Source organism: Hippocampus guttulatus, chromosome 1 (genome assembly GCF_054856545.1).
Source record: "Hippocampus guttulatus isolate MCC_2025c chromosome 1, RoL_Hgut_1.0, whole genome shotgun sequence".
Taxonomy (NCBI): Eukaryota; Metazoa; Chordata; class Actinopteri; order Syngnathiformes; family Syngnathidae; genus Hippocampus; species Hippocampus guttulatus.
Genome location: NC_141261.1, coordinates 752,553 through 768,755, shown reverse-complemented (window position 1 = coordinate 768,755; position 16,203 = coordinate 752,553). Strand labels below are relative to the sequence as shown.

The 16,203-nt window shown below is 45.1% G+C and overlaps 1 protein-coding gene across 5 annotated transcripts in view; it reads left to right on the top strand.

Moving 5' to 3' along the window:
* The window catches only part of LOC147209930 (nck-associated protein 5-like), an 80,878-nt gene that overhangs the window by 29,919 nt on the left and 34,756 nt on the right, over nucleotides 1-16,203 (top strand). For 4 of the 5 annotated variants that reach the window (XR_015101641.1, XM_086117960.1, XM_086118040.1 and 1 more), the window contains 2 exons: nucleotides 7,667-7,730; nucleotides 15,830-15,963. Coding sequence is in view for 4 of the 5 variants with exons in the window: in XM_086117960.1 (XP_085974086.1) it covers nucleotides 7,667-7,730; nucleotides 15,830-15,963 (198 nt within the window). In the remaining variant the exon portion in view is untranslated. Of the gene's footprint in view, nucleotides 1-261; nucleotides 524-7,666; nucleotides 7,731-15,829; nucleotides 15,964-16,203 lie in introns of those variants that run through there. The other variant, XM_086118165.1, reaches the window with a different exon arrangement.

Below are 16,203 nucleotides of genomic sequence, written 5' to 3'. Positions count from 1 at the left end.
AGCAAAAAATCCACCTCCTACTCTATGCAAATCCCCACTTGGGGACTCCTCCTGCTTCAGAGATGCAGCAGTGAACGCATGTTCACTGTCCTGCTCGGAGGAGAGACAAGGTCTGAGGGAGAGGCAGAAGCGGAGATGTACTTTGGAAATGGGATAATGCCCGGGGGCGGGGCAGGCAGGGGGAAGGCTCACAGTGCTGTGTGTTGATGTGAAAGAGATCACAGCTGTGAGGCAGAACGCATGTAGAGAGAGGATAGGAAAGCAGAGTCGGGACTCAGGAGGTGGGTTGATGCATGTTGGCAGACCGAAAGAGGAGCCAGACAGAGTACTACGAGGGGGCACGGAGACAGGGAGTGGGCTGGGGTTCAGTCCAGTCTGTGAGTGGGGGGAGCTGTGACGAGTTGTGGACGTCAACTTTATCATCTGCGGGGATCAGCGTGTGACAGTTGCGGAGGAGGCAAACGTGCTGGTGGATTACCATGAGTGTCCTCTGACTGCCCCAGAATGCTGCATCTGCACCGGGGTAAGACCTAGTTTCCATGTTTTGATGCTTGCGGTCCACGTGAATATTTGCAGCATACCACATAAATAAATACATATCCCGTATACTGTATATAATAAGCCCCCAATATTCATGTGCAAGTAACAACCTTGGACAGTTAAGTTGGACAAACCAGTTAGGAGGGAGAGTGCACCGGGAGAATTGCATCCTGTGTTGCTTGTGGCAACAGAATCTGGCATTTACCATGTTGACCGGGACGGAAATGGATCACTGTCACATAGACTATAGCGTTGCGGGGGGATTTATATACACAGGAATGTTGCCCGCCTACGCTTTTGTCCCTTCTCACTCTCTCAAGCTGATCAAGATTTTTTCGGTGGCCCGCTAGACCCGCCGTGCATTTACTGCTATTGGAGTTGCAATGAAAATGTCAATTTCGATTCTGACAATATGGTATCTCTGTGTACCGTCTTTCGCTTCTGATTTTGGTTCCTCCAAAGTTATGCTACAATAGGTCAAAGTCAGTGAGAGGGTCAGCCATATTTAAAGAACGCTGGCATGCGTGCGGTTGCTCAAGCCCTTCTGTACTATAAATGGATATCTTAGCGTATTTTGTTATCTCTAAAAACAGAACCACCCGAGAAGATGATAGCCAAGCATGGGAGAGAAGGGGAACTATCACTCTTGTTGGTTTTGACAAAATGCCAGAAAAAGAAAAAAGAAAAAAGTTTTTCCTGCAATGGGAATCGGCGCCGTTCAACTTTGAGAGCAAAACATAGATTCTTCCATGAAGTCATTGCTTGAATGCTACCCATCAAGAGGAGATGATAATTCATTGTTTTGGCAGAGGATGTTGGACAGCGGCGCAACATGTACAGTGCTTTGTTTGCACGCATGGCCGGTTTCCATTTGTTCTTTTAAAGTGGGAGACGGGCAACATGTCAACCTGTGACCAAGCCAGATGTGTTGCCACGCTGGGCAGTTTGAGTCGGCCTCCGTGTGAAACCTACCTGGGGATTACTGGTTAAGAGGATTGGCAAGTGGAGGGATTTGATCTGGTTAAATGCAAACTGTAATTCTCTCCGTTGCGGCTACGCCACAAGCATTTCTCCCTGACAAATAGATTTTTACTCATGCTATTCCTTTGCACGGCTAAAGCGTCACCTCGTTAGAAACAGTTGAGTGAGTGGGATTTAGAGCATGGGCACCGGGGCTATTTGGAGAATAAATACCTTGAATCCATGCTCGGTGAGTGGACGCATCAGCGTGAAGATCCCACTGACCACTTTTGCATGTCCTTTTCGCGTTGTTAACATTCAGTCCTCCACATTCAATTTTACAACCTAACCCCCAACCTTCCTTGCACGCTGCCCCGACTTCCCCGCCTGCATGTAGCTCTCTGTATTCATTGACCCCCAGCTAGCGTGTTGGGCTCGGGTCAAAGTAAATTATTGAGGAATGTTCCCCCTGTTTAATGGCTAGTCGAGTGGGCCTCAGCATGGAAGTGTTCCCCCCTCTTTGATAGCCAAGGCTTTGGAAGCGGGGGTGTCCTTCTTCCAGACGATTTCCCCCACATGATTCCCACGTCCAGCAAGGCACACTGAAGGTTGCTAAAAATCAAATGTGGTTCTTGCTGGTTTAGCTTGGCCAGAAAGGTGCATTGAATTTGAGGCGGCACACACAAACTCATACAATATATGAAGAATAAAAGGCTTCGATTTGCTTGCATTCAACGGCCTATCGCGTACGGAAATGCGCTTGCCTTGAGACACGTCTTTGTCCAGCTTGCGAGCATTTTTGTGGTCTCTGAATTATGAGGCTGGATCCGCGTGAGCGCACCAAGGTGTGCATGTTAACAGCCTGGTTTGCAACACAAACCTCCATTGTTGATAAATCTCATGATGGTGCCTTGCAGTGTTTTAGCTCCTAAAATGGGTGCATTTAGGTCACGTGGTCATCCTGTATTCCTGCCTAGAGCGAGATGATATGGCTCCATCCTTATTCACAGTGTTAAGGCGCTGACACACAATCACATGTATCGTGCAAGCTTTTGGAACAAAGCCACCAATGATCTGAGCAAATAGTTTCACATTTCTGAAGTTGTCACGGTGACATGTTTATGGGAGAGAGTTGCTGAAAAATGAGGGATCTTAAATAGCGCCGTACAGGGGCAGGGAATGTCAACAAGTTTTAGCCCTGTACTCTCTGGGCTATAAATCAGCAGGTAGCAGTGGCAAAAACGTGCAGGCTAGCGTCCAGCTGCCGGAGGTGTCGGCACAGCTGGAGAAGCTCACGTTGCTGTTCTTTTCCCAAACACCTCTTCTGCCCTGTTTAAACATTTTAGCCATTTGCTTTTTGTCTTTGCCTAGAATGAATCCTTGCAGGTAAAAGCCCAAGGATGACTTCACTGCCGGCATGCCAGAAGTCCAACGTGAGGCTGCTATGCCAATTTACCTTCCTGAGAGGGTCTAGATAGTAGACCCTTGGCTGGAGTGCCCTTGTTTAAACATGTTCCTACCGTATGTGAAGCCATTTGTCCACTACTATAATGGCCTACTGTTTGATGGACGCTTGGAAAACAATGCGTTGACACTCGGCGTAAAACATCCTATCGCCGCCGCTTGGTCTCCATGAATCAGCAGAACATTCCAGTAAATTGGAGTCTGCGCTGCCCAGTTGCGTCAAGCCAGGACAGCCAGTTATGTAGAACAATGCACGGGAAGTGTGAAATACAGTGCACGCAGTGTATAGTGTTGTAGTGAGCGTATACTGTCAACGTTCCTTCGGATTAAAGCTCGGCTTTGTCCGACTGCAAAGCGCAAATCAACCGAGAAAACGGGCATGTTGCTGAAGGTTTCAGACAGGTTTGTGAGTAGACGGCAGCGCTGAGAGATCGTTGCTCGCTCATTCAAGTTTCAAGTCAGGAAAGCTAATAAATAACACTCATTAACAATGCGTACCGGTGGCTATATTTTTGACAGGGCAAACTCATTAAATGTATTTTGAAGATATCCTCTTTTTGAACAGCGATTACGCAGCATGCAGTTTTTCTCATGCCTCAGCTGGCCAGCAGTAGCCTGGGCTTGCTAAGATGAAATAGCCCAGAGGCAAGTGTGTGACACACGTCAGATAATTATCATCAGAAAAGATGAAACACGCACATGATAATTACTTGAGCTCAAACACAAGCAATGCTCCGTGTCACGAGGTGTGTCTGGAAGCTGGTTTCACATTTTTGAAATCTTTAATCGTTTTTCCAACTCATCTCTTCATTGCTCAATTTCACTTCATGGCCTTATTTGACATTTAGAGATTGTATCCTCAGACTGCGCCTTGGCATCCTTATTCTCTCCTTGGTTTCGGTGAGTCAGACGGATGGGAATCTACTCATTCGCAGCATTTCATTCCATCTGATCAAGAATGTGTCAATGACATGGAAACAGTGAAGGTCAGGCCCCACATCAATGTGAGAAAACATTTGCGGGTGGGTGTGGGGGGGGGGGGGATCGACGGTGAGGCAGGCGTAAGCCATGCTTGACGAGCGCATTCCTTGTAGATCAGGAGAAGTCTCGGAGAAACGCCTGCCTCTTGCTTGTGCTGCTCGAGATGTTGGCAGAAGTTGCTATTTCTGTTAGATCCAATCTGGGTGTGGACAGCGACATTCCCTTGTCTGCCTTCTAAACAAGCACATGAGATTCTTTGATGTTACAGATAATTGGCAAAGGTAGCATAAGAGACATCCTCAAAACGAAACATTTCTCCGAATTTATCCGTTAAAACACTGAGTATGATTCAATTTAGTGTGATATGGTAGATCGTTTTTGTGCATGCGTGTGCATTTTTTCGGTTTACAGACTATACAGAGAGCAAGCTATTTGCAACCCTTTAGATTGTTCAAAAATTGTAAAACAACTAACGCCCACACATATGGACTGATCAGTGTGAAAGCATTTACCAAACGTGTAAAACATTTACCAAATTTTGACATAGGAGGTGAAAGCGATCAGGATTCATTGAAATCTGTGCTTTAGTGAGCTGAAACGAACTGTACCGCTTGGTCGAAAAATTGTTTGAAGTTTGCTTTTTTTTTTGTACAGAGGCATTACATCGATGGAGCCATTGTCAAGAAAGCACCGATTTTTAACACAGTGAGATTTTTTTTTCAACCCCCGCAATTTTGCTGCTGTAGACTGCAAATGTGCCCAGTGTGGGACAAATAAAGGTTATCTTATCTTAAAACTGTAAACAATTCTGAGCTCCCTTGAAGCTGACGATCGAGTCACGGTGTGACTCCACGCAGCCCGACGTGAACTCAAGCGCGTGATCTACTTTATCGCGGCTTGGCCAATGGCCCGCGGATGATACAGAACGTGCTACTGTGCAGGCTAAATACATTCACAGCTAGCATGAGGAGGTTCTTTGTGTGCACCGGCTCGTCACATTTCACCATGTCAATAATTGATGGTCTGCTACTGTGAGGTAAGGCTTTACCGGGCCCCTCCTGCCAGCCGCATGAGTGTATACGCTGCCGACGTGTGGCTCCCGTTTGTTTCTCCGCCGCCGTCCGGCACACTCGACGTCTGCATCGGGAAACGGGAGGTCTCCAGCTGCGGGTGAGGCTCCATCCAAGATGAGGAGTCTCACTATGCTTTCGACCAGCCTGATTCACCGGGACCGGTTGAGCGCTCACAGATGTGTGAGCCCTGGCCCTCAGACCTTGAACAGATGAGCGTGTTTCCCCACTTGATGCTGTCTGTGCTCAGCCCCTGGAAACTGTTAGACATCATGGGATCGTGTGCTGAGATTGTGTTACAACCATGTTATCCCAACTATAATTGATAAAGGAAGAGCCAAGTTTTCAGCAAATGTGAGACAAATGGATTTTAATACCGCAAGAGCTGCCACCGTCGGCTCGCTGGCTCACACGAGGGGATTTTGGATCGGATCTGACAGTTACATAAACAGCGGACGGCCGATTAAGGATGGGAATGACAAATGCTGAACCACAGCCAGTGTGTCGGCTGCACCTCGATGTGGGCCACGGCGTTGCGTGCGTGTCGGAGCTCTTAACCCAGCGGGAACACAGACACTAATACATAAATGCATGACGGCGCTGCCCGACATGCGAACATTTGTGCATCCCCGTGTGCCCTTGTGGCTCAGACCGACACGTTTAGGTCACTGGGAAAGTCTGTGAAAATATCCAGAAAACTTCTAGGAGTTATTCTACATTTTAAACTGTATTGCGCCTACAATCAATCACAATCTACTCCAGCATTGTGTAAAATACTCAGAACGTCATGAGATGTTTAATCTGGCGGTCTCTTTCTGCACTGAGATTCAACCAATTCATGCATGTGGTTTTAGCTCTCCTCAAACAGGGATGACATCAATAGGAACGTTTGCAAACCTCCTTCGGAACACTTCAAAGTCCAATAAGCCTATGCTGTGATTGGTTGGTTGCAGTTGGAGTTACAAGTCATAATGATAAAAATGATGAAGTTGCCAACCCACATTCAAAGATAGGGAGCTGTGATCTTAAATTTGTCCTCAAGTGTAACCTGTAGTCATAAATGTGAGCTATTTGAAAAAAACGATTTGACTTTGATTGTCAACTGCATTTGTGCTTTGCGAATTCCACATCAGCGCCAGTCACGTGTCAAAGGAAGCATTCTTAGTTTAAAATCCAAATGTCTGAGGCGTGTTGGTGCTTTTCCCGGGGTGGAATCAGCTGGTAGAACAGGCCTGTGTGAGGAAAGACTGAAACAAAACAAAAACTGCTAGACTGTTGAAATGACATCCCGCACCCAAACACATCAAGGTGGCGGAACAAGTGAACTGTATCTGGAAAGCATTTTGAAACTGGTCGCACTACTTTCATGAGGGTGTATAAGAAAACCTTTATTAGTCTCGCAATGGAGAAATTCCCAATTCACAGCAGCAAAGTTATGAAAGGAAGAAGTAGAACAACAAAATATAGGAGCTGCTGGAAAGGCAGCCACTCTCGCCGCGCCATTTTGAAGTCAAAATAACAAAAAATAACACAACACAACACATAGGACACAGACAGTCGTGCAATCTTCACCACTTTTCTATGCGCCATCTCCATTATGATACTCACACAATGAATAGTAGACAAATAAAATACAGCTTATTATCATATAATAATCATATAATTCATCCAGCCCAATACATTTTACAGTACAGTAAGTCATTTAGCTTTTAGGTACAATGCATTTTGACCTTTAAGAACTGTTTAATTTTTTTAAAGATTTATGTTAGCACATTTTCCATTTGATGCATCTTTACCGAATCATTATTGAAGAAAAAAGTAATTAGCCACCACCTCACTGCTGGTTTCACAATGCCGCCTTTGCCGGAATACATTTGGTGTCATTAAAGGGAGCGCCGCTGTTTCAGTCCAGACGGCCCATTCAACCAAGCCGCGAGATTCTTAATCACCAGGTGCGTCTGCCTGAACAGGTGAGCTGGTGGCTTCTAAACTCTGATCTCATGTTAAAAATTGGCAAGGCGTCCAGGGTTTTTTGGGGTGGAGGTGGCTCATTTGGTTTACCATCGTCCTTCTAAGAGTATTCACTTGAGGAAGGCTTTTTGTCAACGTTTTATTTCTTTTTTTTTTTTTTTTTGTAACTAGGTCGACCAATCTGATTGATGACTGAGCTGTTTCAGAACCTGGATGCAGTTTAGCTTTCACGAGAGGCCATAAAACATAACGCTTTATTGCTCGTGTGCGTGTTCCATGATTTGATTCCATTAACAATCTGGAAAGGCCTCACGTGGGGGGCGACTTGAACCCACACACTCCATTTCTTTGTTCAGGCTTGCTCACGTGTTGGAGGTTTAAAAGGGAAGGAGAGATTGGCATTGCAATGGCCCACTCTGTGTTTCATCTTTCTGCCGTGTTTTGTTCTTGACAGATTTGAAGGGTTGTTGATTTGTTCAAATCCACCAAATGTGTGTTGTGTGTGTTTGAGCTGACTGCGTAGTCGACTGCTGTCTCGAATGATCCATGTTGACCTAAATAATTGAAATCAACTGACTTCTGAATGTTTCATGAGGAAAGCTGAAGACTTTTTGGTAGGATTGGTAATCATGTCACACTGCTTATTTTCCCCATTCTCTCTTTTTTTTTTTTTTGTACAGAGAAAAACTGGCCGTGGCCCGCCTGCAGAGGGAAGTTGCGCGGAGCAAGAGTGAGGGAACAATGGTAAAGTACCCTGGAGTGGCTTGTCTGCAATCTTTGCACACGCATTCATGAGTCAGTCACATGCTGCCAGCTCATTGAAAGGTTTTTGTCGGAGACAATTACTGAAATTAAATGATCCGAAAAAGGACTACAGGCAGACATCCTACTGCGAGGCGAGGCTTCCTCGCGCGTATAGGGACGTCACAAGGTCAAACCGCAAACCATGCGATTCTACAGAATTGAGCTAATAACCTCAATCGCAGCCCTCCTCAGATTTGCTGTGACATGAAAGCAAAATGATTTTCTTTTTTTCCCCCTTCTTCTTTTTGCCTCATGGTCAAGGAGGTCAGAATGTCGGCTGCTATTCTTCAAAGACACTTTAGCTTACTGTTGCTGCCGTTGCGGTTCAAGCCGGCATGTGAAGGTACACATAAATTATGTTGTAAAAGAAGATGACCACAGACGCCAGCAGAGTCACACGAGTCGTCTTCCCACACTTAACGCCCTTCTCTTACCTCCATTTGACCCCTCCGCAATGTCACGCCGCTCGTGTGTACGCGTCCAACTTACATATGGCCGCACAGCCGTTATCGTCATGAGCAAAGTTCATGCTAGGTCTTTCCTGCTTTTACTTCAGCACAAAGTAAATATGTAAAATGGTTTCTTATCCTTCTCAATTTATAGCGCCGTCACAGATACCGATTCCTCACTATGTACGTGCACTCGCTTTATCCTGTATGTGCACACACTGCAATTCTTTGTGCAGAATCTGTGTCACTGTCTCCTGTAACACTAACCTCGCAGACCTCCACCAAGGAAAACATCTCATTGGCTACGAAGGAGCAGCTCCCACTCTAGCGGGGGACACAAAATGCTAATTATGTCTATGAAGAAGTGCGTGTGCGTGTGTGTGTATTGTAGGCGCGCACATGCGGTGGCGAGAGGGGGATGAGTTATCTGTCTGAGACAGGAGCTGGTCGGGGGGTATCACTAAACTCCATTTGAAATTGGGATTATCCCAGTTGGAGTCCCCTCACACTCCCTTTCTGTCTCTTTCTGGCATTCCTGGGAGGCATCTCGGCTTCTCACTAGAAAGGAAAAAAAGCTGCATGGACGAGATAATAACTGTCAGAATGCTGCCAGTTGGTGAAAAGTGGAAACCAGCAGCGACTTGTGTAGATGCCCACTTCCACGCTTGCCCATGACCCCCCACCCTTCCCCCCTCCCGCCCCAAACAATTTTCCTTTGCTAAATACAAGAGATTAACCAGTAAAGGACGTGATGCTTCTCTTTAACTCATTCAGTACCAGCCAATTCTGGACCAAGTCTGAAAAGACGTTTAAAAACGTCTTTGGGAGTGAATGAGTTAAGAAGGAACCAGATCCCAGGCAGAAAGTAGCCGTCTAGCTTGCATGTCCGTGCAGGGACACCGCACCATTAGCGGCACATCATGCAGGCTGGTGCAAGCCGCAGGTCTCTCGTGCACAGTAACATAACCAAAGCGGCATTCACAAAACACTTTTCAGCGTGTTGTGTTTTAATCGGAGCTCTTGTTGAGAAACACAATTCCTGACTGCAGCACCTTACAACACTACTCATTCCGGATCTTTGCTGAGAATCACTTGAAGCCTATTGAACAATTTGCTGGTGCGAACTTCATTGTCACGCCCGAGGGATTTATTAGTTCAGATGGAACTTCGTCACAGCCTGGACATGGAAATTTCCAATTTCAACAAGAAAAACAGGATCATTTGACAGTTCATGTTTGGTTCTGTGGTTTCCACTTCCAAAAGCCTCTTCTGTACGGAGTGGAATTGCTCATTAACAGGCTCATCGCCTCTTTCTTCTGGAATTCTTCCCACAGGCGTGGCGCCGGGCAGTGCCACGGTTGTTTAAAGCCACAATCTCAGTCCATTTGGGGAGGGGGCAGGATGAGGGGTTTCCTGTCAGGCTCAAAAAGCACGTCCACATGCAGACTCGTAAAAAGAGCGTTACATGCACTGCCCAGGGGGTGGGGCTCCCTATTTAAAAAAAAAAAAAAAAAAAAGGCATTTGGACTGCTAGCTAAGATTATGGCCACTGGAAACGGCTGTATAAACAACATGTGAAAATGAACCATCTCGACTTCGGGAGCTTTATTTTTCTTTGAGGTCCGTACATGGACGCTCACTGATACGTTAGCCAAAAAGACAGACAGGGGTGCTGCTGTCAAGGTTTGGCTTGATGCTTGGGCCCGTGCTTGACTAAATATGCACAATAAAAGACTTTAAGAGGAGTGAAAGTGAGAGAAAAAATAGCTGCAGGAAAAGACATTTTAGCTATTATAGCCTGGGGGGGGGGGTGTAATGTCAACTAGCAAGATTCTTAATTTGTAGCACATAGAAGGAACATGTTGAAATGAACATCATGAAATTCTTACAGTCAAACGTCTGAGTACACATGCACACGCCAAGGAAATAAAGGCGTGTTCAAACTTTTGACTGATCCTGGATATGATGCATACGTTCGAGCATGTTCGGTGTCAGCACAAAAAAAGCCCGAAAAGCATTTGCTAACTTTTATTTTCCTCTCTCCTTCTCCGTTTCACCGGGATAATGATCCTTTTATTTCGACAGAAAGCGCCATCAAGTTTGTTCTGCTAATTGCTACCGTGTATTCAGTTATGTTGAATTTACTTCAAGTGGATGCATGGAATGAACTCATCAGGATGCAGATCCATTTTTAAGGAGGTATATAGTCCACTTAAATCATTTTATTTCCTTCAACCACTTGACGAATTAAATTGACTAAATTCAACAGAATTTTTTTCAGTGCTGTAAGATGACGGACTCGTCCATTTACATCAGAAGCGAGAGGAGAGCGTTGCGCATTGGAAGGGTTTTTCGGCACGTGAAGAAAGACTACAACAAAGATAATTCGATTAAATCAAAGAATGCTTTATTCATCACTCTTCATAAGACATTTGGGGTCCACACAGGTAATTGTTCGCCGAATGGCAAACCCTCCTGAATATCAAACGTCACTGGAGGAGTTAGATTATTTTGTGTTTATCGGTGTCGTACTGGGGTGGCGAGCAGAGCCGTAGTGTGTATTACAACTCGGGCCCTTTGTTCGGTTTGATTTGTACAGTCAAAGGCAGATGTTTCAGGCATCCACAAGCTTTGTTGTGTCTTACTTTTTTTTTTCACAGAATTCTTTTTCTGAATTGTAAAAATTGTAAATACACAAAATTTGGAGAACAGAGCGCCCACCTGAGTTTATTTTCAACGTTTGAGGTAGTAAGGCATAATGTAACCAATCAATCCTGTGGAGTTTGTGCTAATTAGGTGAGCACCATGACACCATGATTAATGACCGTACGTTTATCACGAAACCACACTGACAGCGCATTTAAGGTTGAAGGTCTTTTGCGGAGCCGATAAAGAAACACCTGAAAGGACTTCAAGTCTTTCTGACAGCCGATGCCTGAATGCGTGACAGTGTAGCCTTCTGTGTGGGGCTTCGTTGGACTCCGGTGCTGCTTTTGCACATGGAGCTTATCATCCGCGTGCAGGGGCAGCGCTAGGCTCAGCTCGTCTCCTCCTTGAACAGTGAACGAGCGCTGACGGGCAGGTGACAAATCGAAGCCGCGCGCCATCCTTCGCAACCGCGGCACTGACGGGAAATGATCCACAGTGTGTGGCTGGGGTTGGAAGATGATTTTCTCCTGGCAATAGTGAATTGCTACTGGTGTGATGGAGCATATTTCTGGGGAGTGTGTTGGGGTGGCTGTACATGATAATGAAATCGATGCCCCTGAGACACAAGCTGTTATTTGACATCATTCCCGGAAAGTCCACATTGCGGTTTCAACTCATCGTGAAACTTACTTTATGGCATTTTTATAGTATGTTCACAAGTATTCTTCCCCTCCAGGTCTATTTGGTGCATTTTATGCTCGTACTATTGGCTAAATCAGCTAGCTTTATTTTAGGGGAGGTCTGTCCAAATTAGGCCTTGACAAAAATTGACACCTAGACATGAATTAAGGAATAGCATCTGTTTTGTTATTTCGGTCGTCATGTACATTTCTACATGTACATGTCTAATTTGTCCTCATCTTGCTAAATTTTTAGGGATGGCTGCTAACGTATGATGCGTAGCAGTTTTACATTACTGCAAATGCACGAGTGCCTCTTTGACATTTTGAGAGTTGAGGATTATTAACTTTGCCAAGAGAGTTTTTAATTAAGCAACGATGATGCCACCAAATATCCAGCTCCGGCCTCCCTGTGTGGAGTTTGCATGTTCTCCCCGGGCCTGCCTGGGTTTTCTCCGGGTGCTCCGGTTTCCTCCCACGTTCCAAAAACATGCACGGCAGGCTGATTGGACGCTCTAAATTGTCCCTAGGTGGGAGTGTGGGCGCGGATGGTTGTTCGTCTCTGCGTGCCCTGCGATTGGCTGGCAACCGATTCGGGGTGTCCCCCGCCTACTGCCCGAAGACGGCTGGGATAGGCTCCGGCGCCCCCCGCGACCCTAGTGAGGATCAAGCGGTTCGGAAAATGGATGGATATTAAATGTTAGCGACTTTAAGTTAATAGTGCCGGTTCCACTATTGTTGCCGACTTGAAAAGTGCTGGCTACCAACAAAAGGTGCTCTGTCTCCAGTTGTTCAACACATCTAAATATAATGAAAGAAAAGCTGGAAGTTTGAACTTTTGTCCCTTATTCACCTTCTGACCTGAAACCCAAACAGAAGCAAAATAATGAATGAAAGAAAAGTTGCCAAAAAGAATGTAGCTATTTGCTAAGATGTAAAACAATAGAATGACCAATCCGATGCCTATGAGTCGCGACTGTCTACCAATGTGCTTAAAGTAATCGACTAAAACAAATGGCATTTTCTGCCAAATCAAAGCATGATATAATGGTTTGCATTAGTTCAAATCGATTGTATGTGCCAGCAAAGCAGCCAAAATCCTCCTTGTTGTAGCTCTCCATTTGAATTCAGTGCTGCTGATGAGCACACGTGCACACACGCATAACCCACGGGCATGTTTTATTAATGAACTAAGAACCTTTATGTTGTATTGTGTCCCTGATGTTTGCTTTAGCAATGAGCCAGAGACCCGCTCCCGGCCCTTTGATTAGAATCTGAATGAGGGGGGTGAAGGCGTGGGGGTCTGCGTAATGAAGAGATTATTGAGCTGCCCCAAAATTGTAGCCGCATGCTGCGTGAGGATGTACGCTTGCAGATGGACATCAATTGATGTGCTGTCTGGGCAGGCTCGTGCACTTGAGCTGATAATGCTGATGCGGCTTTTCCTAAATGGGAATCGGAACTACAAGCAGAGACCGAGGTCTCTAATGAATTTACAGCCATGCGTGGATCTTTGAAGGCACCGGGATGTAAGGTGGGGGGTAGAATGGGATGGGGGAGGGGTGATGTCGTAATTCAGCTTGTATGGGAACCATTACCTTCTATCCATCCATCCATTTTCCGAACCGCTTTGCATTACCTTCTAATGCGGAGCAATTTCAGAGGCATTGCTGGATCTCGCTTCAGCTAATCAAATGGAAGAGTACATAGCAAGCATGGTCTCTATACGTCCCACTAATCCATGTCCTCTTGCATTATGAGCGTTGCATGTTCACAATGATAAATTGATACATCTCAAGACCGGTGCATTTTTATCATCCAGGAAATGAAATTTGCCTCCTCTGTGATGGAGGTCAAATTTTATCCTCAAAGACCCAATCTGGGTTTATTGAAACTACGGTATATTGCTCAGCAGATAAAAAGCCATCCCGGGCCCATTTGACAAATTCCTACTCCGTTTTCCCTTTTGATGTCTTTTTTTTCCCAACCACAGTGATGTTTGGCGGCAGATTTGATGGAGTCCCTGCTACCTTTGCAAAATGGCGTGCTCTACAGGCCAAAGCAGATATTACGCATATACGTCTCATCAACGACGGCAGACGTGGAAGAATCATTTTTGTGGCGGTCGTTGATTTAACAGAAGCAAATGTTCTTATGCGTTCCATTAAAGAACATGTTGAGGAATAAAGGCCATGGAGGCGGCGTCGGCATTAAACATTTCAGAGTCCGTCTGATGTATTGCTGTGGATTTCTGGCCACATAAAGACATGGTAATGTTGGATTTAACAGCCTCCTGCCTGGTTCAACTACTGAAATTAGAGATTGAACTAAAGCTATCAAAGGCTTTTACTGGAACGAGACAGTAAATCCTGCCTTGTTATTGAGATTCTCGACTCGAGTCTGTCACTAGAGCTGAGCTTGGTTCTTTACACTTGGGACTTTTGCTGGGCCATGCGGGCAACCCGAAATAACAAAGCTGCTGTTGCTTGTGGAGCGTGCAACAATCCTGCGCACGTTACCGCACGATGAATAGTCGTTTGTCTTTTTGTGTTATTAGCAGCTTTGTCATTCAAATTGCACATGCAGACCTCCTGCTCACTTGCACGTTTGCAAGGAGGTCGTTCTATTTTATAACGAAGTGAAGTAGGAGGTTTGTTATGGGTCCAGGTGTGAAGCGTTTGCTTCTCGATTGGGGGTGGGGTGGTGCACTTTTTTCCCCGGCTGGATTTATAGCAGCCATTACAGAGGGAACCTTATGCCGTGTAAAGAGGTGCCTCGCATACTGTACTGGCCGCCAATTTAAAACTGCGGCAAGACCCCGCGCTAGTTTTAATGATGCCTTGGGTTTTAGTATTCGCACCCTAACGGACTGAAATGAACAAAATGCGCTTTTGTGAACGGAACGTTTTATGTTATACAGCATGCGTGTTATTTGGTTGTTTATTGGTCTGGTATGGTGACAGGCAAATTTTGATTGAATTTCAACGTGCTGATTTTAATTTCTTACAAGGCATCTTGCTCAATGAAATAAGAACCGAAACATGAGATGCATGTGTCAATATGCGCTATACGTGCGTCTCTATGTTTCTACCACTAGAGGTCCCCCTCATGCTTGTCTGCAAACTGCTCAAATCTGACCAATCTTCTAAATCTGTCAGACCACAAAAATAAAGAGATGCTTCATTTTAATACATCTATATTTATATAAATTTAATAAATTTAAAACCAACACATGTTTCCTTGTGTGCCCAATATGTTGTTTTGGTTGGCATGTCACCTTGTAAGTGTACTAGTTTTGTGATGAACATTTTACATTTTCATGTGAGCATCTCTGTCCAGCCCTGAGCTATTTTTTGGCTGATGGATAGTGCATGTTAAGCAAAGAAAGCCAGTAGTGTCGATGTTCCCAGCACAAAGCTGAACTAATTCGACTTTGAAGTACATTTTGAGGATGGTGCGCATTGGGCAACAGATAGCTGAAGCCATCCAGACAGAAGAATCCAATTAAAGCACGAACAAAGATTTAATTTCAGACTCGTCTTGAGTGAGAAAGAGACTGATAAAACGGGTTAAGATGACACAAAGCTGACTTAATGGATGCAACAAGTCTTTTTCAGCCCTCTGGGCACTTCCGTCAATATCAAGTCCAACGAGGCTACGTGTTTCCGACTCAAGGAGAGTGCAAAGGCTCCACAACAGTGAAAGATTGAAGCTCTGATGTGGTTTGACATTTTTTTTTGTTAACTTTCTTTGAAGGGAGCAACGCAACTGCCTGAAGTAGCAACAACTCAGTATTAAATGTCATCATTATTTACTTTCGTCCCAGATTTTTTACGTTTGCCCAAGAGGATGGTTTCATCTGAGTAGATTTGTTTGTGTGCAACTTCCTGTCTGTCCAAGGCTTTCAATGTCACCCCAGTTGTTGTTGTTGTTTTTTAAAATTATCGGCGGGTCTTCTTCCGAAAAATATACACTCGCCTCCAATGATTTTCTTTTTGCCGTAGACACCGAAATGTGAATATCAGGCAATTCAAAAACAGTGGTCATGGCAAGTGCCACCATTTTGAAAGCCTTAAAGGTTTAAGGGGGTGTTTGAATGGGTAGATGAATGAAAACAGCGGCCGTTGATAAAAGAAAGATTGTGAAAGCTTCAAAGAAAGACCCCGAAACTACTGTTAGTGCTTGTTTCTTTGTAAAGTCGTTTTTGAACATGATGTGAAGATGCTTTCAACTAACATGTTTTATTTTTGTGCCTCCACAGCGAGAAAAGCTGATCCATGAGCTAGAGGAAGAGCGACGGCTGCGTCTGGAGAGCGAGAAGCGTCTCTGCGAAGTGACGAAGGAATCCGAGCTGGGCCGGGCACAGATCGTCTCCCTGCAGCAGCAATTCTCCAGGTGAATGAGCACCAAAAGCTCAATATGTTCACTTGCCCTTGTCATCTTCCATGACGCTTGAGCTCGGAGAAAGAGGACAAAATGTTAAGCGATCAAATGAAGCCTCCCTAACCTCTTTTTCCCGGTCAGTCTGAAGCTCATAATTTGCAGATAGACATTCACTGGTCATGCAGGAGTCTTCGCATTAGCTTACTTCAAATTAGCTGCTTATCTCCTCATTAGAAAAGCGCTTCACACTTT